The 24,689-nt window shown below is 43.0% G+C and overlaps 2 protein-coding genes across 4 annotated transcripts; both read left to right on the top strand.

Annotated features, from left to right (window-relative positions):
* Positions 1 to 1,281: 1,281 nt before the first annotated feature.
* On the top strand, positions 1,282 to 12,422 carry LOC114851122 (up-regulator of cell proliferation-like). 3 transcript variants are annotated; one of them, XM_029142699.3, is made up of 5 exons: positions 1,282 to 1,387; positions 2,984 to 3,095; positions 3,208 to 3,289; positions 4,682 to 4,756; positions 6,820 to 12,422. In XM_029142699.3, exons 2-5 carry the CDS (start codon positions 3,090 to 3,092, stop codon positions 11,487 to 11,489), a joined length of 4,833 nt encoding a protein of 1,610 aa, XP_028998532.1. In that variant the 5' UTR covers positions 1,282 to 1,387; positions 2,984 to 3,089; the 3' UTR covers positions 11,490 to 12,422. The 3 variants fall into 3 exon arrangements, with proteins under 3 accessions (XP_028998532.1, XP_055362801.1, XP_055362800.1); XM_055506825.1 differs by lacking the exon at positions 1,282 to 1,387 and adding an exon at positions 1,435 to 1,454; XM_055506826.1 differs by lacking the exon at positions 4,682 to 4,756.
* Positions 12,423 to 16,214: 3,792 nt separating this feature from the next.
* Positions 16,215 to 17,670, top strand: LOC114851125 (interferon-induced very large GTPase 1-like). The gene has a single exon (XM_029142704.3). It carries the CDS (start codon positions 16,386 to 16,388, stop codon positions 17,412 to 17,414), a length of 1,029 nt encoding a protein of 342 aa, XP_028998537.1. The 5' UTR covers positions 16,215 to 16,385; the 3' UTR covers positions 17,415 to 17,670.
* Positions 17,671 to 24,689: the final 7,019 nt, after the last annotated feature.

The following is a 24,689-nucleotide window of genomic DNA, read 5'->3' as shown; positions in this document are numbered from 1 at the left end:
GACACCACATGTACTGGTAACTTCAAACAAGCAGTCAACAGTCTATAAATTCGAAAGTAGAGTACTCCAATCATTAAAGTTATGAACAGTATTTAAAACACAACAATGTCTGGTTATTGTGTAGCCAGAATCAAGAGATTACAGATTTCACTTTGGATCACAACAGTTTCAAAGCACCCAACACCTCTAGATCACTAAGATTGCTCTTAACTAAGCAGCATTTGAGGCTGGTGTTGGAGCGCAATTTACATTTACAGAACATGTACAGAACATTTTCCTGCAGCCTTTGCCACTGTCACAGACGCTGGGCAAAAATCCACAAGTGGTTGTTGAGAAATGCAGAAGCTGCCTCCCAGTGGACGAATAGAGACATGACAATAAATGAAAGTGAAAGGAGTTTGGGCCTTTTCGTGTTTGACTCACACTGCTTCACTGCCAAACAATCAAAAGTGTAAAACCTATTATTTGTTTTACAATTCACACACCAGGAGAACTGTGGGTAAGCAAGGTGTGTAAAACAATTTGATCGGATTGTTACAACCAATGTTGTAAAACAGGACATAATACAGTTTTTACTGTAACAGACTTTATTATTTCACAAAGTTGTCTAGCTGCCTCTGGTTTGATTTACACTATTTATGATGTCAAATATATATATAATCTGTTAATAATAAATTTAATTCCTTTACATGTTTTGTTTGTCTATTCTGCCAGATATTTTTACACTATTATTTCTAATCGTTACCTACTGTATTGGTCCATGTCTTTTTTCTATCTTTTATGATTTTAAGGTTATGTTGTCTTTGTGGGATAAAATTGAAATTGAGAACCTGCAGACTCACAGGGTATATACTGTACAGTAGACCTGATTGAAAGTACTCCTTGGTAAAGTACCTACCTAATGTACGCTAGCACTATATATTACAACATATTCTTCTGTACTGCACAAGACAAGCACTTTATTTAGTAATAATTCAGTCTTAGAGTAAACGCTGTATACCTATACATTGTTCTTTTGTGTGGTCTTATTGCGTGTCAGTTGGCTTATCCAGGTGCTAATTGACTGAAAACAACTGATGAGTAGCTGGGGCACAAAGAGTTGAAAACCAGCAAGAGAGTGATTTAAGTTTCACATCACTGTCCTAGGGGACAAAGCAATGACTCACATACACCTACTACAGACACTTGTGCTCTCCAGTAAATCTTTAATTAACCAAATGGGATGCCACATACCGTAACATTTCCCGGCTAAATAGCTGCACTTGTTTGTCTGGTTATACCTTCGTAGTTTGTCTCTTGTTCAACCTGTTTGTTCTCCTCCAGCAAAGCTAAATAAAACCACACTGACCAATGAGTTCAGTGCCGCTGATAAAGGGCTTTGTTAAAGGTAAGTTGCTGTTGTAGAAATGATCATTTATGTAACCTAAAACTGGAGCTAAAACTAGAGCACCCAGGTAAGTTTATGGCATTTGGGATCTGGCATCCTCAGCCTGCCACCTCTGCTTTAATACTTACCGCCAGATGATTGTAACTGGGATGGACTTTCCCATTTTACTGTACTTATTTCAATATGTTGCTGTCTCTGCTCAGATATATACCATTTATCTATGTTTGTGTTTTCTAAAATGTTTTGGCCCAATTTTCTAATCATTATTTATTGTTCTTCTTTACCTTGAATCAGTTGCTTTGTCAAGCTTGCTTTTTTTTACCCTCTGTACAGTTTGATTCTAATAAATTTAGTTTATCATGTATATTAAAACTATATGGTATGTAAGTAGTAAGTTAGGAAGACATTGTATTTATTAGTCATATTGTATGCTGTAGTCCAAATTACAGTGCCTGCTTTTACCCTGCAGCAAATCATGTGACCATCAAACCAACAATGAAAGTGTTTTCACTGAGGTTTATACTGCATAATTGCATTCTCAACAAACAATGCAGTGGTGTTTAAGGAAGAAGGATCTCTGCCCCACCCAGTGATAAACCATCTGAACAGACTTCAGATAACAAGGCACTTTTTGTGGTGATTTTAGGTCTCTGGGTGCTAATGTCATTTTATATGCACATTTGTTGAAATAATATATATTTTGAATGAACCTGCAGTGACTCAGATGGTACATACTGTGCAGTTTTTCTACTACCAGAAACCAGAACAAGGCTTAACCAAAACGCAGAAAAGGGAGAGGGGGGTGGTTAGAGTAAAAACACACTGGCTGAGAATGGCAATACTTAACTATAGCAGGGAGGAAACTGAATTTGAACATAAAGTCAAACAGTAAAGGTAAGTGAATTATAACAGAAACAGAAATTCACAGCACAGACTCCTGTTAACAAGTTTCTACAAAACCTAGACTAACAGAAATCTGACTCACTACCATGAACTCACTGAACCAACAGAACCAAGGCAAGAGGTCAGGAACAGGGACGAACACAAGCACAAGTAGACACCAACATGGGAGGACAAACAAAATATGCACAATTACTAATTACAAACATAAAATCCCTCAGACAGAAACCAACAATGTCTTTTGGAGCAGAAGGTAACTAGTGCACCCCCTGGTGGCTGGAGGCCTGTTCAGAAGCACTTCTTGGTATAGTACTATAGTCAGTTGGAGTATGTATGTTGGAGACACATGCGCAATGTGCTGGGGGGGCTACATGTATCTATGTATATGTGAAACAGCACTTTAACAGTACAGTTGCAAATGTACAGTATATGCTTCCCTTTACTCAAATAAATTCAGCCTGATTTGACATGGCTCAACAACTGATACAGTTCTCAAAACCCAATATATTGTATGAGGTGAGATTTGTTCTTCTGAATCGCACAGGACAATCAAGTTTAGCATGTAATGTAGTGATATAGGTTTATAGGTGATATAGATTCTCAGTCATCCAGGTGAGGTTTTCAAATTGAAAGTTGAAAAATTGAATTGAATTGAGGTTGTCTTGTTGAGTCATGTCAACTGGACTTCTTTTCCAGGAGAAATGTTTCACCACCTATGCAGGTAGCCACACGAAGAGGTGGGAGGTGAAACCTCATTGATTGAGTACAGTGAAGCAGCTGAGGAATCGTTGAGATTGTACCAATGGAGGTAAAAAGTTGTTTTGTACATCTACAAATTATGCAACAAGCTAGAAATACTGTTTAATAAATAAATGTGTGGGATTTGACTTGACATATTAGTACTTGAACTTCTATTCAAGGAACTCAGTGATGACAGTTCATCTGATGATCTTTACCTCGAGGATCCACCACCACCACCACCACAGTCACATAGTCATCAAGGTCAGTTTTATGGAAAGCAGAAAGGCACCAAGTGAAAAAAACTCTGTAAACAGTGTTCAGGGAAACAATCAATTTCTTACTAAAATAAAGGGGGAAAAAGAAAAATTATTAACAGTTACCTAAAATACAAAAAATGAAACAAATCTTTTTATTATGTAAAATGAAATTATGAATTAAAGGTTCCTCCATATCCATCCATCCATTTTGCATACCGCTTAATCCCTTATGTTGGGTCGTGGGGGTGCTGGAGCCTTTCCCAGCTGGCTATGGTCGCCAGCCCATCGCAGGGCAACACAGAGACATACAACCAATCACACGCTGCGTACTCACACCTACGGGCTATGGAGAGTAGTCAATCAACCTAATGCACGTTTTTATACTGTGGGAGGAGGCCGGAGAACCCGGAGAGAACCCACGCGAACACGGGGAGAAGATGTATACTCCACACAAAAAGGCACCCTGTCCGCCTCAAACCCAATCGAACCCAGAACCTTCTAGCTACCCACCGCACCACCGTGTCGCCCCAATTAAAGGTTCCTGCACATGCTTTTTTCATGCTAAGTAATTTTAAAGATTTGACTTTGATGCCTCAATATGTTACAAATTGGGGAGGACTGTAAGTGGAAAGTGTCGAACCATAAATATGAACAGATTCGGAAAGTGATCTGGAGGAAGAACAATTTACTACACTCAAACCAAATGGGGAATTACTACTCTCACAGAGCATGGAAATACTATAGGGATACTGTATATAATGGTCCAAGTGCATAACATACACAGCTACGACCACATTGCGCTTCTAAAATACAGCACAAATACAGAGAAGAACCCAATTGTAAACGACACACACAAAGAAACCGTGTAACACTTAATCATTCATTAAATGTTAAACAAACATAAACTCACTGCACACATGCAGGAAAAATAATAAACACAGGTAAGTAATAGCTAAACATAAATCCACTGCTTGGCAGGATTAACTGTCTAAACAAAATTGCTAGAACTAAAAATTACTGCTAATGCAGAAAACAAAAATGAACTGCTATGCTTTAAAACTAAACCCTCATTATACTACACACGTTGGACGAGGACTAGACACAGGACAACAACAAGGACTGAAGCACTGTTCACTACAGGCACTAAAAACGCTCTGTATGCAACAGGCTGACACTAAATTATGCTAAACATGGACGACAGAACCAAGACAAACCTTCATAATGAACAAAGGCACAGAGAATCCATGAAACAAAAACTCCACTTACCAAAAAACTCCTTACTGAAACATAATAACACTCCTTGTACTCCTTTGTAACTCCAATGTGCTCACGACTTGTGACACACCAACAAAAACTGAACAGGAGTTTCAAATCATTAACTGTCATCTGCACACAGACAGGAAACAAAGGGAACTGGAGGAGCAAAACAAAAGGGCGCCCCTAGCAGCACGAAGGGCTGTCACACAACAAGGTATCTGTAACTTTTTATTTCAAATCAATCACACCTTGTGACCCCACTCGTTACTGCACATCGCTATGTTGCAATGCACCCAACCAATTTCTGTGTTTTCCTGATCACAAATTGGAGCTGTGTGGTTGGTCCTTCTTATATCTATCTCATTACAAATGGTACTTTTAAATTTTTTTACTCTGCTTGTGATTGGTATCGGTATCGTCTGCTCTTCACTTCCTCCTTCATAACCCACATAGGGTTTTTGCATTGTGTCGACAACCCAGGAAAGACAACCCAGCAGGCACACAACCGACCTTCATCATTACGGTTGCTGACCCCTGAAGCATTTCTAACATAGCTGAAAGTAACTGAAGCATTTAAAGCACATATCTGTATCACGTTTTTAAAGAATGTATCTAAAGAGAATCAGGAGTTGTGTAAACAGAGCTGAATATTTAGAGAAGAAGGTCAAGCAGTTACATTTTATATTGAAAATAGTTAGAATAGTTAGAATTAAAATTGCTGGTATTATTTTCTAACCAAGTGCTGAAAATAAAGTTTTATTCAAATAAAAAAGTTTTTCGGAAGAGCTGAGAGTTCCATCCATCCATCTTCTACCGCTCAATCCCGTACATGGGGTCGCGGGGGGGCTGGAGCCCATAGGCGGGGTACACCCTGGACAGGTTGCCAGTCCATCGCAGGGCAACACATAGAAAACTCCACAGAGAAAGGCAACTGGTCCGCCCTGGGAATCGAAGTCAAGACAGTGCTACCCACTGCACAACCATGCCACTCTAGCTGAGAGTTGCTGCAGCATAAAACAAAGCTTAACATAACTGCAGCAGAAACTGAAGCAGTTGAATCTTTTCTGAAATTGAAGAACTGCTGAAAATGATAGAAGTGTGTGGAAGAAACGTATGGAAGAACAATAACAACTAGATAAAGCATTTCCATGGAAAATGCATCGTAAATGCCATCATGCTGCACATATTCTGAAAGAATTGCTGAAAGTTGCCCAACATAGTAGAGCTGAATATAGGACTCAATATGAAATAGGACCTGTTTATTAGCTTTTGACTGGTTAATTATGACTAGTTAATGAGACTGTTGCAGTTTAGTAATTAACCAAATACACTCCCTGCAAATCCTTTCAGAATAAAAGTACTTAGCCAATTAATCTGTAGCTAAATAGCTAAATGTAGATGTTTTTTGAGCAGTGAAAAAGGAATTTTAGCAAATCAGCTTTTATCAATTTCAATTCAACTGCTTCAGCTTCTTTTTTATAGATTCATCATTACCATGTACATATATTCAGCAATGTTTCACGAAATTCAGCAAAGCTTTACAATTTTTAGCATTTGCTAATAAAACTCAATTATATTTTACCTTTTTTTCTAATTTGAATTCCAACTCCTTCAGCTTCTGTTGTAAATAATTCATCTAAAAATTTGGATTGGGGCTTTTAATTTGAAAGGATTTAGAGGAAGTGTGTGTTGGTAGTTACTGAACTGTAAAATTGTCTCATTACCTAATCATATTTAACAATTCAGAGCCAGAAATCTCAATTTTAAAACTAATCAATTGGATTGGTGCTAATATGAAATTATATAGAGGAAGTGTATGTGGTTAATGACTAAAGTGCAAACTTTTCTCTCAAAACTTGGGAAGACATTTACATTGACCTCTGTAGGGGAAATTCATAAACTCTATGCGCTTTGAGGCAGGTACACACTAAATTATACTGTAGGTTCAATGGCTTAGTCAGACACATAATAATAAGAAAGAAAACAAGGATGACTAAAATTATGTTAATAGATTGAAAATTGTGTCTGCCATGTCAAGTTAAAGACAGAATTTCTGGCTTAAAAAAAGTGCCATCACACTCTAGCTGTGACATCACACAGTCTAGCTCAAGCAACACACAGTAATCGAAGAAGAAAAAAAACGTACCAAAAAAACACTCTATAATAAAAGTGTCATAAATCATACTATAAAAGGAATAAATTAAATTTATCACTGTGTAGAAATTGATTGAATTAAAATGGATTCTTTGGTAATAATACAAATCTTCATGTTTACAGAGACAGAGTTGAAGAATTTATTGGAGAATCTAGGGTTGACTCAGTTCTACAAAGAGAAGCTGTCACTGAGCAAAATACTTCAGATTGATGACAACGCCATTAGTGATGAACCAGCCCAATGTAATGCAGATCTTCCTTGGCATTTTCTGAAGAAATTGATGATGGTTAATGTGACAGCCAGGAATGTAAAATGTTCAGTTCATGACCCAATGTTTGATGCTGTGCCAGGGACATCAGAGTTTGATTTTGATAATCTAGCTGACAGTCCAGGCCCAGGTGATACACTAAACCCCCTGGAATTAATCACTGCTCTGTTTCTGTGTTCTGATGGTTTTGTTCAGCAAGAACTGACATTGAAAATGTCCATGTGTCAGTTCTCTGTGCCTTTGCTTCTTCCCAACTGTGACACACAGCAGTGCACACTCATGCTGTGGGCCATGAGAGACATTGTTAAAAAGTACAGACCTCAGTCACTTTCAGAGTCAAAGGGCTTTAAGGAGGACAGAATAGTCGTCTCTGAGCTTCCAATGATATCCTTTGTTAGACTGGGTGGGTGCTCCTTGTCCAAGTCAGAGATCCTCAACAAGTTACTGAGCAGTTCTCAGCAGTATCATGACACCTTTGTTCACCACAACATGGAGTGTGGAGACAGTCCAAGAAAAATCTCCAATGGTCTGGTTGAAATATTCTGGTACCTTCCATGCGGAAACCAAAATATAGACATCTTTAGTGAGCCAGTGGCTGTGGCCAACCTCCGTGGAGATGCCGCTTTGTTTGAAACCCAATATTCCTTTTTGTGTCAAACCTCTGCAGCTGTTTTTGTGTTTTTTGATAAAATGGACAAAGACTGCAAGCTGCTAAATAACAAAAACTGCAGGGCACAGATCTTCTTGGTGGGTAATTATCAGGGCAAAGGCTTTAGTTTGAATGCTCTACAACAGGTAGCTAAGAGATATAACTTGACAAAGAACATTATCATTAAGACACAACAGAAAAATGATGCAGAGTTTGTTAAAACTTTGAGGATAACCATCAGCAATGTGGTTGCAAACTCAAAGATGAAGATGAAAATAGAGCAGATGGCTGATGTTGCTCATGAACTGGGGATCATAGTTGATGAAGACTGTTCAGAGTGTCAGATGGCCAAGAGAAATGCAGACGCCATCACTGCAGAAATACAAGACACACTGAAATACAAAGAAGATCAGCTTCCACGGCAAGGTCAAATATGGAAAGAACTGACGATGTTGGAAAAGGAAGAATTTAGACTTCAGAATCTTGGCTCTGAGAACATAGAAAACTACAAAAGTAAACTTCAAAAACAGAAAACACAACTAAGGGCTAAACAAAACTCTTCTGACATGTCAGATGCAATGATATGTTTCATCAATGCAATATCAAGACCAGGAACAGAGAGATGTTATTTCCTTAAATGGATGCGAATAAACCTTGATAATTTGACTCGACAAAAAATGTCTGACCTCAGGGAGCTGTACAAACACAAATGTGAAAGTTCTGAGAACAAAGAGGAAATTAAAGACATTGACAAACAACTGTCCAGCAGCTCACTGGGAACTGAACACTTCTTCCGTGAGATGGGTCAAATCTATGAAGCTTCGGTTTCTCTTCCAGAAACAAACCCATCACTTCAACAGCTCCAGCATCTGCCCAAACTCTGTGCACAGCTGCTGCTTGATGGATTTCCTGTTGAGCTTGTAGATGGAGATGCATCCAACATACCTCTCAGATGGGTGAGTGACGTTCTGTCTCAGCTCAGTGACCTGGTGTCTCCTAAGAACAAGGTTCTGGTCGTCACAGTTCTTGGAGTTCAGAGCACAGGAAAGTCCACTCTGCTCAACACCATGTTTGGAGTTCAGTTTGCCGTCAGCAGTGGTCGATGCACTCGAGGTGCTTTCATGCTGCTCATCAGAATCAATGAGGATGTTAAAACAGTCCTCAACTGTGATTTCATGGTGATCATTGACACTGAGGGCTTGAAGTCAACAGAACTTTCACAACTGGACAACAGCTATGAACACGACAACAAGCTGGCAACACTTATTGTAGGTTTGAGTGACATCACCATCATTAACATTGCCATGGAAAATTTAACAGAAATGAAAGACATTTTGCAGATAGTAGTTCACGCTTTTCTCAGGATGAAAGAGGTCGGTAAAAAGCCTAAATGCCAGTTTGTTCACCAGAATGTTTCAGATGTTTCAGCTCATGAGAAGAACTTAAGAGACAGGAAACTGTTGCTGCAACAGTTAAATGAAATGACCCAGGCAGCAGCCAGGATGGAAAACAAAGAGAAGTACAAGAGCTTTACTGATGTGATGGAGTACGATCCAGACACGGGGAACTGTTACATTCCTGGACTCTGGAATGGAAACCCACCAATGGCTCCAGTCAACGCAGGCTACAGCGAAGCTGTTTATGACCTCAAGAAAAATGTGATCCAGTTACTGGGGAATCGTCAGTCATCAAGTAACAATATCATGGAGTTTACAGAGTGGATGAGAAGCCTGTGGAATGCAGTTAAACATGAAAACTTCATCTTCAGCTTCAGAAACAGTCTAGTAGCTGATGCGTACATGAAGCTTTGCACAGAGTTCAACAAATGGGAATGGAAATCCAGAAAAGACATGTACACATGGGTCACACAAGCTCAAACAATGATTTCTAACTTTGGCACAGTTGCTGGGAAATCTGAGATGTCTGACATCAGAGAACTTCTCACATCTTTAAAAACTGAAGCTTCCACTAAACTGATTTACTGGGAGAAAAAGCTTCTGGACAATCTGACACAGTACTTTGAGCAAACAGAGGGTCACGTCTATCTGGTTGAAGGATACAGAGAAGAATTTTCAAACAGTACAAAGAGCCTTCGAAAAGAAATAGAGAACTCTGTGTTTAATCAGCTCACAGCAGCAGCAGAAATCAAACAGGGAATGAGGGACGTTGACAAAATCAAGAAGAATCACACAGAAGAACTAGAAAAGGCTGTAAGTTCATTGATTGATGAATGTCAGAAGAAACGTGTCCAAATGACGAATGAAGAGCTGGATGAAGAATTCGATAAAATGTGGAGACGAACAGAGAGCAAGTTGATATTTTCTACACTACAGGCAAAAGATGTCTTTACCAGTGCATCCAACTACCTGAGACTTAACCTGGCACATAAGGGGAGTCATGCATGTGAATTGCTTATTGAAAGACGACTGAAAGATTGTGGACTTGAGCCTTTCAAAGTTACAGGCGAAGGACGTCGGAATCAAGTTTCAAAAAAGATGTTGGTAAATTATGAAAATCGTCTAAAACTGGAACAAAAAATGGCTGACGACATCATAGATGCCTGTAAACAGGTTGTAGCTGAAAAAATGTCAAAAAAAACAAATTATCATGAAACTGACATCCAGGAGATTCTGCACCTGATTGATGAGAAACTGCAAGACACTCAGGATGTTGACACAGACATCAAGGTTGAAGTTTCTCTAAAACAGCACATCTGTGGATTTGCAGCCAGAGAATTTCAGAAAATGCACGAAGATTTTCTCAAAGTGAATAGTCCTCATGCATGTCTTAATGATAACAAGGACAAGTTCTGTGCTGATTTTAAGGATGTGTTCCATAAACGAGACCAGTGTCAGAAAAAAGCTGAAGAATTCACCAACCGATGCTTGAAGCCTGCAGTCGAAGACTTTGTCAAACGTTCTCTGGGTCCTGATATAATTGGTGAAATGATGACGATGCAGCAGTTCAGCACACGTACCTTGTTCCAGTCTTCAGTTTTACAGGATTTACTTGAAAAGGATCAATTTAGGAACTATTACAATTACATTTGCTTCTATGAGGATTATGTCAGAAACTGGATCTTAGACCAAATAGTGAGTCACTTCTCAGATGGTTCTAAGATGTCTGAGTTTGAGGATCAGCACCTTCAGTCAAGTATCAACAGCATTAATGCTGCCATCAACAAGGCAAAAACAGAGAAGAGTGATGACTTGAAGACATTTGTTGAAGATGTCTGTAGAGAACTGAATAATAAACTGGTCATTTCCCAGGATGCCCTTGGTGCTTTCATGATCTTGAACCATGCTGACAAGGACCAGTTTGCTGACTGGCTCACAGAGAGTGTGAAGGATGTGGCACAAACTCTTCGAGATGAGTTTACAACATTAGACATAACAATAAAACTCCAACATCTCCATGTAAAGCCTCAGAATGAGCTTTTTACCAAACTGATAGGATGTGGAAAACTGTGTCCTTTCTGCAAATCACCCTGTAATGCAGAAGGTAAGCAACATAAAGAGCACTTTACTTCACTACATCGACCAGAAGGTCTGGGTACATTCACTTGGAATGAAACAAAACAACTTGTCACGGATATCTGTTCATCTTTGGTGGTCTGTGGTAAAAGGTTTCGCTGTGATGCTACTAAGAATAAATGGCAACATTACAAGCATTACAAAAAAGTATTCCCAGACTGGAAAATCCCTCCAGATGTCAGTCGTCAGGCTTCAGACTACTGGAAATATGTGATGACAAAGTTTAACAAAGATTTTGCCAAAGTATATGATGCACAGCCTGCTGATATTCCTTATACTTGGCTCCATATCACACGTAAGCAGGCAGAAGACAGTCTCAAAGTGTCATTTAACAGCAAGTGAGACACTACAGTACATGTATATTCACAAATTTACTGTACACACTTCCTACACATTAATCCTGAAGGATATTTTAAACTTACAGTATATTTATTTAGGGTAAAAAAATTCTTTTGGGCTGAGGTGTAATAATAATAAAAATTGTCTAGCTAAATACTTAAAAAAAAAAAAGCTTTTTCTTTCTAGTCTGTTTAAATGTCTTTGATATGACCTGTTCTCTGCATTTACACAAGGTAGGGGTAATTATTTAGATATAAAATTTCTATTTTAAACCAAGTTAACTTTGTTTGTTTTATATTTTATAAATAAAATTATTATTTCCTCTTTTGAAAGCCGGTTTAATAATCTTTTATATCCGTTATTGTACATCCATCATGTTCCTGCTAGAAGCACATTCCATTAATGCAGAATTGTTGGGATGTTGGTGTATACAGCATATATATTGCTTGATTAAATTAATGATCGATTAAATAACTATACTGTATCAGCAACATGTTATTTACTGTAAGAAATACTGTCCACGTTACAATAACTAATCTTTTTAAGCCCCCCTAAAAATACAGGACTTGAAACTGCAGATCAATTATTAAGATACATTAGAATAAAATAAAAGTCTTGTCAATGTCAGTGCTAAAATGGAAGAAGGAAATTGAAAACAGAAAATGGAAAGACAGTGTGCCGACGGTGTGCTGTAATAATTCTTTATAGTAATACTTTGTGATGTGTGTCAATAATACTCTGTATAGATAGTCAATAATTGAAATGTGATGTCATTGGGTAGGACTAGATAAGTCTAACTTCTTCCTACTGCATACAAGCATGTTACTAGGTTAATTGAAAGCTGATTATTTTTCTTGTATGGAGTGTGAAATTATGTGTGTTGGTATATAAACTGCTTTTACATGTTTGAATAAAATAAAAAAAGTGTTTTAAGTTCTTTGGTATAATTTTTATTAGAAGTTAGGGTGGAGGGAGCATGTAAAGAGTGTAAAAGATAAGTGTATGAGAGTAGTGAAGGTCATGACGTTTCTAGCAAGTGTAGACTGGGGAAATCGGTCGTGTTGATGTACTGAAATATGATTATAATAGGGATGGCCAGTTTGACACAGACGCTTTGGCGCTTGTTTTACCTTCGCAAAGCAAGGAATCGAAAAATCAAGTAAAATTAAATTAATTTTTTAAAATTCCTTTATTAAAATAAGGGGCCAGCACATTTAAGAATCTAAGTAATGTAGGACAAAACATTGATTTCGGACAACTTTGGTTCATTTTTCCAGCACAATCAGATGAACCCTGTGGAAGCGTCATGAGGCTTCAGCTGCAATCCCTAGTTTATAATGTACTAATAAGAACTAGGCTGGATTATAGGAGCACAGTGTATGGCTCAGCAGCAAACTCAGTGCTACAAGATCTGGACGCTGTGCACGCAAGTGCTCTGAGAATTTGTATCAGAGCAGTTAAAACATCTCCAGTCTGTGTCCTAAAAGTAGACACAGGAGTCGTGCTACTCAGTCTCAGATGGAAAAAAACTGCTGTGAACTCTTTGATAGGTTTGAAAGAGAAGGATGATAGGTAGGATTGGTGAGGTCAAAAACAAGAGCAAGATCATACACTGGCAAGGTAACTGGACGAACGCCGCCATGCAGGTTGAAATATGTAACAACCTGGCACTGGAACAAGGTGAGTGCTGGAGATTAAGTACATGACTAAAGACTGATTGGCTGCAGCTGTGAAGTCACATGATTATTAGTAATACTGGAGTGGACTACAAGAGAACTAAACAGGAAGTGTCAAAAAATAAAACAGGAAATAGCAGACTGCAAGAGAGCAGGAAATGGGTAATTATATCACCAAACGTCCTCTATGGAGGCTGAAAGAGGTTGGGTGGGTCTAAGAGAGGGTGGATTTGGTTTTTAGGAGAAGAAAAGGCGAGAAGAAGATATTAATGTAGTTCATGAGTAGAGTATATAGTAGAGTATATAGCAAAGATGAAGTACTGAAAATATGTTCTGATGTTTACAGATGGGTCAAAAGGTCAAAAATCAGGGAAAACCATTGCAGCTGTGGGAACTAAAGTCAGGGTCAGAACTTCAGACGATTTGACCGTGTTTGCAGAGTTGGTTGTGATCAGGGTGGCACTGAGGTGGGAGGAGCCTAGCGGGTGGAAGAGGGCTTTAATCTGTACTGATTCTGTGTTAGTATTAAAGTCTTTATAGGGGATAAGAGCAAAGTATCATCAGGAAGTTTTATTTGACGTTTTGGATTTATTAACTAGAAAAATGCAACAGAGCAAGAGGAGGTTGAAGAAAATGTTAAACTGTCGAAAGGTCAATGGGAAAAGCATAGTTTCTGAGAATATTATAAAGAAGTGGCAGAAATTGGGATAAAGAGGGTAATGGACGGAAGCTCTATAGTGTACAGGAGAACATGGAGAAAGATGAAGGAGCAGGTGGAAGAGGGAGAAGAGAGCAAGTTGTTTTAGGTAGGTTAAGAATTGGACATACATATCTGAATACCACTTTACATGGATTGGGAGACATGGAATGGGCAACATGAGTTTTGTGGTGAGGTGGAGGTAGTGGAGCATGTCCTTCTGAAATGTGTCAAATACAGGAGTAAAAAGGTAATGGTGAGGAGTATGAGGGACGAAGGAGTGAAAGATGAGTGTTTAAGAAGTGTGTTGGAAACTGGAAAATCAGGGAGAGGATTGAATGCTCTGTTTAAGTCTTTGCCTGTCACTGTGTTAGGGAAGAGGGTGTGAGTAGGATATGGCAGATGCCACTTTAAGGATGCAAGCCGCCGTGAAACAACAAAGAACCCTGACATTGTCATATGCCATTGTTGTCAGATCTGTTTGGTTTTAAGTTGACACTGATAATCATGTCCAGGTACTGTGTGCTGTATCCTCAGGTTAGGCCAAAGCTTGTTTTGTTTTACTTTACACCTTGCTCTGCTTTGGACCAGTCCTGTACTGTACAGTAAGTCACGCGTTCCGAGGGAAACTTATCAGCTGCGGACCAACTAAATGTAGGTGATTTGAGCTTTCTTTAGAGTTGACTGAAACAAGAATAAGACAATTAATTCGAAAAGTTGACTGTAACAAAACAATGACAAAGATTAAAAAGTTGAGAAATCATTAAAAGATTAACAGAAAAGGTGATAAAAACTAAAATTTTGACCATCAGAAAAACATACATGTCAATATGGTATGTGCGGCGGCGGTTCTGGCCAATTTGGCGCCCTGAGCTGTTCAACTGGATCCTATAGATTTGCCACTGAGTAAGACGTCAGATCGTCAAAGGTTAAAGCAGCAATGTCCTTGCGGTCAACGAAGCATAAATCCAGCCATCGGAAACGAAAAGAAAGGTTTAACAAAGCAGAAAGAGAGAAAAAGAGGCCACAATAACTTAAAAAAATTGAATAAAAGGTTTGTTTACTCACGGAGCTTCCTTGCAGTATAATGTTAGCGCTACTTTCAAAGCCGACACCGCGTGCACTAAGTGCTGCTACAGAGCCAGCGAACACACACGGTTCGTTTCGTGCATTATATTAAGTTGTAGAACATGAGCTGCTACCGTTTCTCCTTCTTACTGCTGAAGCTAGCTAACAAACGGAAAATACGTCTAAGATGTGATATTTGACGAGAGCAGAGAGAGCGCTCACTCCAACTACTTTCCAAGAGTTTGGAGCTCTTAGTGGCTTAGCTATTAGTTTCTCTCTGACGGGTTTACAGAATCAATCTTTGAATACTTTTCCTCCTCACCTAAAAGGGATCACACCCAATTTATTAGTGTAATTTTTTTCCACTTTGACTAAATACTAATACGTTATGATCAAAATAAACAATAATACCAATGTTGGTGCCATTGGAATTGATGGTCAACACTTTTAATAACCATTCAGTGCAGTGTGAGGCCCATTATAACTAATATTTAGGGAACCTACATTTGAAAACATTTGTGGTGACAAAATGGTGTTCCTCGTGAGGAAATCAGTGAATTTTTGAGACATGACTTTTTTTAGACTACAGTGAGGATGTGTAATGTGTAATGTCCCTTAAAAGTCACCAACACAAGTGCAGATGAAGTGTTAGAGAACAACAAAGTTGGTCACTGCTCCTGTTATACAGTAGAACAGTGTCTATTAACCTCACCTTTTAAAAAATAGTCATGGTCAATATAAGTAAGTAACTTTGACAAAACGTGTCTGTAAATACCCCACTAATGCCACACAGCAAAAAACAGAATGGAATACTTTTTGCAACAGCTGTATTCAAAGAAACACTAATTTTGCGTTTGTGACTGCAATTTTGCTTTTACGTAATGCTGTGGATTTGCAAAGACAAGCCGGGTGTAAGCTACTGTAAAACCCAGCCAAAACTGGTAAAACTATAATGTCAGGTAGTTTTCCCACTGAGCTCAGTCAGAATGTTTTCCAGTACCTTTTTTAGACTTCAGTTTGGGAATTTTACACTAGAGGGATTCCAGAAATTGTACACATCAGCATGACTGTAAAAAAACATCAACCTTCTCATTGGTCCTGTTAGTCAGTGATTGTTTGATTAGAAGTCAGTAGGAATTTTCACAAAATAATATTTCATACACCTTGTAGAACTTGGTTCTGAAAATATAAAAAATTACAAAAGTTAATTTCTGAAACATTGACAAACAACTGTCCAGCAGCTCACTGGGAACTGAACACTTTTTCTGTGAAATGGGTCAAATCTATGGAGCTTCACTTTGTCTTCCAGAAACAAACCCATCACGTCAACAGCTCCAGCATCTGCCCAAACTCTGTGCACAGCTGCTGCTTGATGGATTTGCTGTTGAGCTTGTAGATGGAGATGCATCCAACATACCTCTCAGATGGGTGAGTGATGTTCTGTCTCAGCTCAATGAGATGGTGTCTCCTAAGAACAAGGTTCTGGTCGTCACAGTTCTTGGAGTTCAGAGCACAGGAAAGTCCACTCTGCTCAACACCATGTTTGGAGTTCAGTTTGCCGTCAGCAGCGGTCGATGCACTCGAGGTGCTTTCATGCTGCTCATCAGAATCAATGAGGATGTTAAAACAGTCCTCAACTGTGACTTCATGGTGATCATTGACACTGAGGGCTTGAAGTCACCAGAACTTGCACAACTCGATAACAGCTATGAACACGACAACGAGCTGGCAACACTTGTTGTGGGTTTGAGTGACATCACTATTGTCAACATCGCTATGGAGAATTCAACAGATATGAAAGACATTCTGCAGATAGTGGTTCACGCTTTTCTCAGGATGAAAGAGGTCGGTAAAAAACCTAAATGCCAGTTTGTTCACCAGAATGTTTCAGATGTTTCAGCTCATGAGAAGAACTTAGGAGACAGGAAACTGTTGGTGCAACAGTTAAATGAAATGACCCAGGCAGCAGCCAGGATGGAAAAGAAAGAGAAGAACAAGAGCTTCACTGATGTAATGGAGTATGATCCAGACACTGGGAACTGGTACATTCCTGGACTCTGGAATGGAAACCCACCAATGGCTCCAGTCAACGCAGGCTACAGCGAAGCTGTTTATGACCTCAAGAAAAATGTGATCCAGTTACTGGGGAATCATCAGTCATCAGGTAACAATATCATGGAGTTTACAGAGTGGATCAGAAGCCTGTGGAATGCAGTTAAACATGAAAACTTCATCTTCAGCTTCAGAAACAGTCTAGTAGCTGATGCGTACATGAAGCTCTGCACAGAGTTCAACAAATGGGAATGGGAATTCAAAAAGGACATGTACACATGGGTCACACAAGCTCAAACAAGGATATCTAACTTTGGTACAGTTGCTGCAAAATCTGAGATGTCTGACATCAGAGAACTTCTAACATCTTTAAAAACTGAATCTTGCACTAAACTGATTTACTGGGAGAAAAAGCTTCTGGACAATCTGACATAGTACTTTGAGCAGACAGAGGGTCACGTCTATCTGGTTGAAGGATACAGAGAAGAATTTTCAAACAGTGCAAAGAGCCTTCGAAAAGAAATAGAGAACTCTGTGTTTAATCAGCTCACAGCAGCAGCTGAAATCAAACAGGGAATGAGAGAAGTTGACAAAATCAAGAAGAACCACACAAAAGAAATAGAAAAAGCAGTGAGTTCACTGATTGATGAATGTCAGAAGAAAAATGTCCAGATGACAAATAAAGAACTGGACAAAGAGTTTGACAAGATGTGGAAACAAACAGTGAGCACGTTGACATTTTCTAAACTAGAGCCCCAAAACATCTTTACCAGTGTCTCCAACTGCCCGAGACTTAACCTGTCACATAAAGGGAGCCATGCATGTGAACTGTTAAGTCAAAGACGACTTGAAGATTGTGGATTTGAGCCTTTCAAAGTAACAGTCGAAGGATTCTGGAAAAACTTTATTCATAAAATGAGCAAGATGATAAATTATAAAGATCATGTATTGCTGCTACAAAAATTGGCCGACAGCATCATAGGCGCTTGTGAAGAGGTTGTAATGGAAAAAATGTCAAAACATACAAATTACCATGAAACTGACATCCAGGAGATTCTGCACCTGATTGATGGTCAACTACAAAACAATCAAGATGTTGACACAAACATCACATTTGAAGTTTCTCTAAAACAGCACATCTGTGGATTTGCAGCCAGAAACTTTCAGAAAATGCACGAAGAGTTTCTTCATATGAGTGATCCTCACACATGTCTGAACCAAAACAAGGACAAGTTCTGTGCTGATTTCAAAGATCTGTTCCATGAACGAGACCAGTGTCAGAAGAAGGCAGAAGAATTCACCAACCAATGTTTGAAGCCTGCAGTCGAAGACTTTGTCAAACGTTCCCTAGGTCCAGATATCATTGGTGAAATGATGACGATGCAGCAGTTCAGTACACGGATGTTCTTCCAATTTTCAGTTTTACAGGATTTACTTGCAAAGGATCAATTTGAGAGCTATTACAAGTACATTTACTCCTATGAGGAATACGTTAAAAACTGGATTTTTGAACAAATAGTGAGTCACTTCTCTGATGGTTGGTGGTTTGAGGATCAGCATCTTCAGTCAAGTATCAACAGCATAAATGCTGCCATCAAGGCTAAAACAGAGAAGAACATTGACTTGAAGATGTTTGTTGAAAATATCTGTAGAGAACTTGGTGATAAACTGGTCATTCCCCAGGATGCCCTTCGTGCTTTCATGATTCTCAATAACGCTGACAAAGACCAGTTTGCTGACTCTCTCACAGATTGTGTGAAGGACATGGCACAAACACTTAGAGATGAGTTTACAACATTAGACATTATAACAAAACTCAAACGACTTTATTTGAAGCCTCAGAATGAGCTTTTCACCAAACTGATAGGATGTGGAAAACAGTGTCCTTTCTGCAAATCACCCTGTGAGGCTGGAGCAACGCAACACACTGTGCACTTTGTGTCACTGCATCAACCAGAAGGTTTGGGTAGATACAGCTGGGATGGGACAAAGAAACTTGTGACTGACATATGCACATCTTTGGTGGTCAGTGATTGCCGCTTTAGATCTGCTGCTACAAATGGTGAATGGCACCCTTACAAGAAGTACAGAGAAATTCACCCAGAGTGGAATATTCCGCCAGATTCAAGTTATCAGGCATCAGATTACTGGAAATATGTGATGGCAAAGTTCAGCACAAGGTTTGCAGAACAATATGAAGCAGAGCCTGCTGATATTCCTGATGCTTGGTACAAAATCACGCGTGAGCAGGCAGAAAAGAGTCTGAGAAAGACTTATAACAAGCCACTGTAGTGCTTCACATTTTACTACTACAGCCAATAGTACCGTACAATCATGCTGACTATATCATACTGTACTGACATAACTGATTTAATGGTTTTAGGTCACTATATAATAGAAATATAATGTTTGACTGAGTCTTGGTAAAGTAGTATATGCTGCTTATTAATAGTGTTTTATGCATATTTGTCTGCATGTGGCCAATGTTTTGGAAATCTTCATAGAAATCTACAGAGCTTGTGCGTGATCCATTTCAAATATTTACTTGCATGCCAGCATGAAGTAGACCACATACAGTACAGCACATTTAGAGCATACAAGTGTCTACTAACCACTGCTATGAGTATTCATACCCTGTTACAGTGTCAGCCTCAGTGTCCCGGCGGAGCTCGTCCGGGGCGGGAGCTTCCGGATGCGCCCGATGGAAGTCCCGGATGAGCGAGCGGTCCAGGATGTCCCGAGCCGGGACGCAGGACCTCTCGTCCGCCCCGTAGCCTTTCCAGTCGACCAGGTATTGGAACCCGCGGCCCCGGCGCCTGCAGTCGAGAAGGTCCCGCACCGAGTAGACCGGGTGGCCATCCACCACCCGAGGCGGAGGTGGAGGCTGGGATGGTGGGACCAGAGGACAGGAGCGCTGGGGCTTGAGCCGACTGACGTGGAAGGTAGGGTGCACTTTCATGAACCTGGGCAACGAGAGTCTCATGGCCACGGGGTTAATCACTCGAGCGATACTGTATGGACCAATGAACCGTGGAGTCAACCTACGTGGAGATCCCGGGAGCCGCAGGTCCTTCGTGGATAGCCAGATCTGGTCGCCCACTTCATACGTGGGTGCCGGGGACCTCTTGCGGTCTGCTGCCTCCTTGTAGCGGGCCTGGGCCTGGAGCATCGTCCTCCGGGCTCTGAGCCATGTCTGTCGACACCGCCGTAACAAAGCATGGGCCGAGGGGACGTGGACCTCCTTTTCTAAGGACGGAAACATAGGGGGCTGGAAGCCATAAGCACACTGGAAAGGTGTCAAACCCGTGGAGGCGCAAGGCAGGGTAGTGTGGGCGAACTCGACCCATATCAACTTCCGGGACCACGTCCCGGGGCTCTTCGTTGCCAACAATCGTAGTCCCACCTCCAACTGTTGGTTGGCCCTCTCCGTCTGGCCGTTGGTCTCCGGGTGGTATCCAGAGGAGAGGCTGACCTCTGCCCCCAGAAGTGAGCAGAACTCCCTCCAGAAACGGGACACGAACTGGGGTCCACAGTCCGACACAATGTCCTGCGGAAATCCATGTAGGCGGAAGACATGGTCCAACATGGCTTGGGCCGTCTGCCTGGCTGAGGGGAGTCTGGGCAGAGGAATGAAATGCACGCACTTAGAGAAACGGTCCACTACGGTCATGACGACCCGGTTACCTGCCGAGGGTGGTAACCCGGTGACGAAATCCAGCGCCACGTGCGACCACGGCCGATGTGGGACTGGTAACGGTCGCAGGAGGCCGGCGGGTCGCTGGTGGGACGGTTTATGCATCGAGCATGTGGGACATCCGGCCACGTACTCCCGGACGTCCGATTTCATGGATGGCCACCAGAACCGTTTGCCCACCCTGAACGTGGTGCGGGGTGCCCCGGGGTGGCAGCTAATGGCAGACGCGTGGGCCCAATGGATCACCTCCCCTCTAAGACCTGGGGGAACAAACAGACGGTTGGGGGGACATGCAGGAGGCCTGGGAAGGCCCTGGGTGGCCTCCTGGACCCGTCTCTCCACCGGCCACGTAACTGCCCCCACCAGGCACCCTGCCGGCAGGATGTGCTCCAGTTCCACTGGGGCGTCTAGATGGTCATGGAGCCGGGAGAGAGCGTCCGGTTTCGTATTCTTCGAGCCTGGGCGGTATGACAGGTGGAAATGGAAGCGGCTGAAGAACAGCGCCCGGCGGGCCTGGCGGGAGTTTAGCCTCTTCGCGGTCTTGATGTATTCAAGATTTTTGTGGTCGGTGTAGACCAAGAAAGGCTGCGCCGTCCCCTCCAGCCAGTGTCTCTACTCCTCCAATGCTGTCTTAACAGCTAGCAGCTCCCGGTTCCCGATATCATAGTTCCGTTCCGCGGGAGATAATTTGCGGGACATGAATGCACAGGGATGTAGCCTACCTCCGTCTGGATCGCGCTGGGAGAGCACCGCTCCTACCCCCGAATCCGAGGCGTCGACCTCCACCACGAACTGGCACTCTGGATCCGGCATGCGAAGCACGGGAGCGGTGGTGAAACTCTGTTTAAGGTGCTGGAAGGCCGACTCTGCTTCTTCCGACCACTGGAACAGAGCCTTCAGAGAGGTGAGTCTGTGCAGGGGGGCTACGATACTGCTGAACCGCCGGATGAAGCGGCGGTAGAAGTTGGCAAACCCGAGGAAGCGCTGCACGTCCCTCCGACATTGGGGCGTCGGCCAATCTTCTACCGCCTTGGTTTTAGCCGGGTCCATTTGGATCCGGCCCTGTGACACGATGAAACCCAGAAATGACACGGTGCTGACGTGAAACTCACACTTTTCAGCTCTTACGAAGAGCCGATGTTCTAACAGTTTCTTTAGGACCTGGCGGACGTGACTCTGGTGTTCCTCCTCAGTACTAGAAAAAATCAAGATGTCGTCAAGATACACAAATGCAAATCTGTTAATCATTGGGCCCAATACTTCGTTAACAAACGACTGGAAGACGGCGGGGGCGTTGGTGAGGCCGAACGGCATCACCAGGTACTCATAGTGGCCGTTTGGGGTGTTGAATGCCGTCTTCCACTCGTCCCCTTCTCTGATGCGAACCAAGTGGTATGCGTTCCGTAGATCCAATTTTGTGAACCACTTGGCTCCCGACAGTAGCTCAAACGCAGAGTGGAGGAGGGGAAGAGGGTACGAGTCCCGAAAGGTAATGTCGTTGAGGCCGCGATAGTCTATGCATGGTCGGAGCGTGCCATCCTTCTTTCCCACTGTAGCCAACGCTGAGTCCAGATACTCCTTCATCGCCTGTCTTTCGGCGGGAGCCAGCTGGAACAGTCTCCCCTTGGGGGGGTTGGAGCCGGGCCGTAGGTTAATGGCACAGTCGTGGGTCCTGTGGGTTGGCAGGGACATGGCCTTGGACTTACTGAATACCGCGGCGAGGTCATAGTAGCAGGCCGGCACTCCGGTCAGGTCCACTTTTTCCTGACCAGTCCCGGTCGGCGGCTCCTCCGTCTTCACCAAGGGCTGAAAACAAGTGCTCCTGCAGTCCGTGTCCCACTCGCTTACCTCACCGCTTCTCCAGTCCAGCCTGGGGTTGTGCCGGCGCAGCCACGTGTGGCCCAACACCACCGGGTGGTAGCATGCCTCCACCACCAAGAAATAGATGCGTTCCGTGTGGCCGTCTGCAAACTCCATGGTGACGGCCTCTGTGTGGTGGGTCACCTTCCATAGTTTGCGGCCGTCCAGTGCTGTGGTTTCCACCGGCACCGCGAGCGGGGAGATGGCGACGCCCATCCTCTCCACCAACCTGGCGTCCATCAGGCTGGCATCGGCCCCTGAATCGATGAGGACCGCCTGCTGGAGAGAATGAGAGCTGGACGAGAGCGTGACTGTAGGCAGTGACCGGGCGGAGGCGCTACCAAACATGGTTTGGCTCACCACGATCCTCCGTGCTCGTGGTGAGCCAGGTCTTTTAGCGGACACTTATTGGCGAAATGTCCGTGCTGTCCGCAATACAAACATAACCCCTGGGAGCGACGGCGTCGTTTCTCTGACTCAGTGAGACGCGCGCGTCCCAGCTGCATGGGTTCCTCTGGTGGTGGCGGCGTACCTGAGCCCCGCGAGGGGGAACCTCCGTCGGTGAAACACTGACCTCTGGTGGAGACTTCCGCCTTTCCACGGTGCTCTCGTTCGCTGCTTCCCAGTCGTCGGTCGATCTGGATGGCCAGTGATATCAATGTATTCAGGTCGCTCGGCAGATCCCGAGCCGCTAGACAGTCCTTCACGTGCCGTGAGAGGCCGCGGATGAACACGTCGCCCAAGGCGGTTGCGTCCCATCCGGCCTCCGCCGCCAGTGTCCTAAACTCGATCGCGTACTTGGCCGTGGTCCTCCCTCCTTGTCGAATGTTCACGAGTCTCTGCGCCGCTTCCCTTCCAGGCGTGATCTCCTGGAAGATCTGCTTCAACGCCGTTGAAAAAGCTCTAAAAGACGACATGCAGGTTGAACCGCTCTGCCATTCTGCCGTTGCCCACGCCTCCGCTTCCCCGGTCAGGTGCGAAACCGCGTACGCCACCTTAGCTCTCTCGGTGGGAAACGCGGGAGCGTGTAGTTCATAGTGGATCTCACATTGTGAGAAATGCCCGACAGTCGCCGGACTCACCGGAAAAACGGGTAGGGGCACCGAGGCGTGCGTCGGGTGCCGGAGGAAGAGTCGGCGAAGTCGCCGCGGGTGCACTTGCCGCTGCGGTCGCTGAAACCTGGATCGGCGCGGTGCCATCGGAGTTTCCCGACGCGAGGCGGCCCACCGCCTCCACGAGTCCCGCCACTGCGTTCTCCTGACGGCGGGCGCACTCGGCCAGATTCTGGAGCGCGGAGTTGGTCCTTTCCTCCTGCTCGCTGAGCCGTTGCTCCTGGGCGGCGAGCGCAGCGCGGAGGTTCTCGATGCTGGCTGGGTCCATTTCTGGCCAGATTGTTCTGTCAGGGCGGCGTAGATGGCGGACCCACATGCACAGCACAATACAAGGTTTTCTGGTGTTAAAGAGTGTAGTTTATTCCAATATGCAGAGTCAAATCCAGGCAGGGTCATACACAGAAGATCAAGCAGGTTAAACGGGATCAGGCAGAGGCGTAGTCAGGAGCAGGCACAGGTCATATACGATAGGTGAGTACAATACCAAACGTCAGGCGTTGAATCGTGGTCGGGCAGGCAAGGTCGGCAACAGGCAGTAGAAATCAATCAAGACAGACAAGGATCAGGCAGGCTCAGAGTCGGAGGTCAGAACGAGAAACACGATACACATCAAGGCTAAACTAGGAACGCTGGAAAGTGGTGATCTCACGCAACAATCTGGCAACTGGAGTCTGTGAGGGATGGAGGCTATATACCGGTGTTGATTAACTAACTGCTAGCAGGTGTGTGAATGATCCGGGGACCGAACTGAGAGAAACAGGAAGTATACAAAATAAAACAGGAAGTCCTATCAGTGTAAAGGGCGGGTGTAAAAGCCCGGACGTGACACTAACAAAGAAATGATTAGTCTATAACTTCTATGGTAGGTTTATGTGAACAGTGAGAAACACAACAATAACAAAAAAAAAAAAATCCAGAAAAATGCATTTAAAAAAAATATATATAATTAATTTGTCCACATTTGGCCCACACACCTTCAGTTCCAGGAGGGCAGGTGTTGCGACCCAAGCCCCCACACCGAGCCCCCCAGGCAGAGCTGCAGCA

The sequence above is a fragment of the Betta splendens genome, chromosome 2 (assembly GCF_900634795.4).
Source record: "Betta splendens chromosome 2, fBetSpl5.4, whole genome shotgun sequence".
NCBI lineage: Eukaryota > Metazoa > Chordata > Actinopteri > Anabantiformes > Osphronemidae > Betta > Betta splendens.
Note: the sequence above shows the minus strand (reverse complement) of the source record. Positions and strands in the feature narration are given on the sequence as shown.

Coding starts and splice junctions, on each gene's coding strand:
- LOC114851122 (XM_029142699.3), top strand. Junction 3,290..4,681: donor ACAGTCACATAGTCATCAAG/GTCAGTTTTATG, acceptor ATCTGCACACAG/ACAGGAAACAAAGGGAACTG. Junction 4,757..6,819: donor AAGGGCTGTCACACAACAAG/GTATCTGTAACT, acceptor TCATGTTTACAG/AGACAGAGTTGAAGAATTTA.
- LOC114851125 (XM_029142704.3), top strand. CDS start 16,386: ATGGTGTCTCCTAAGAACAAGGTTCTGGTCGTCACAGTTCTTGGAGTT.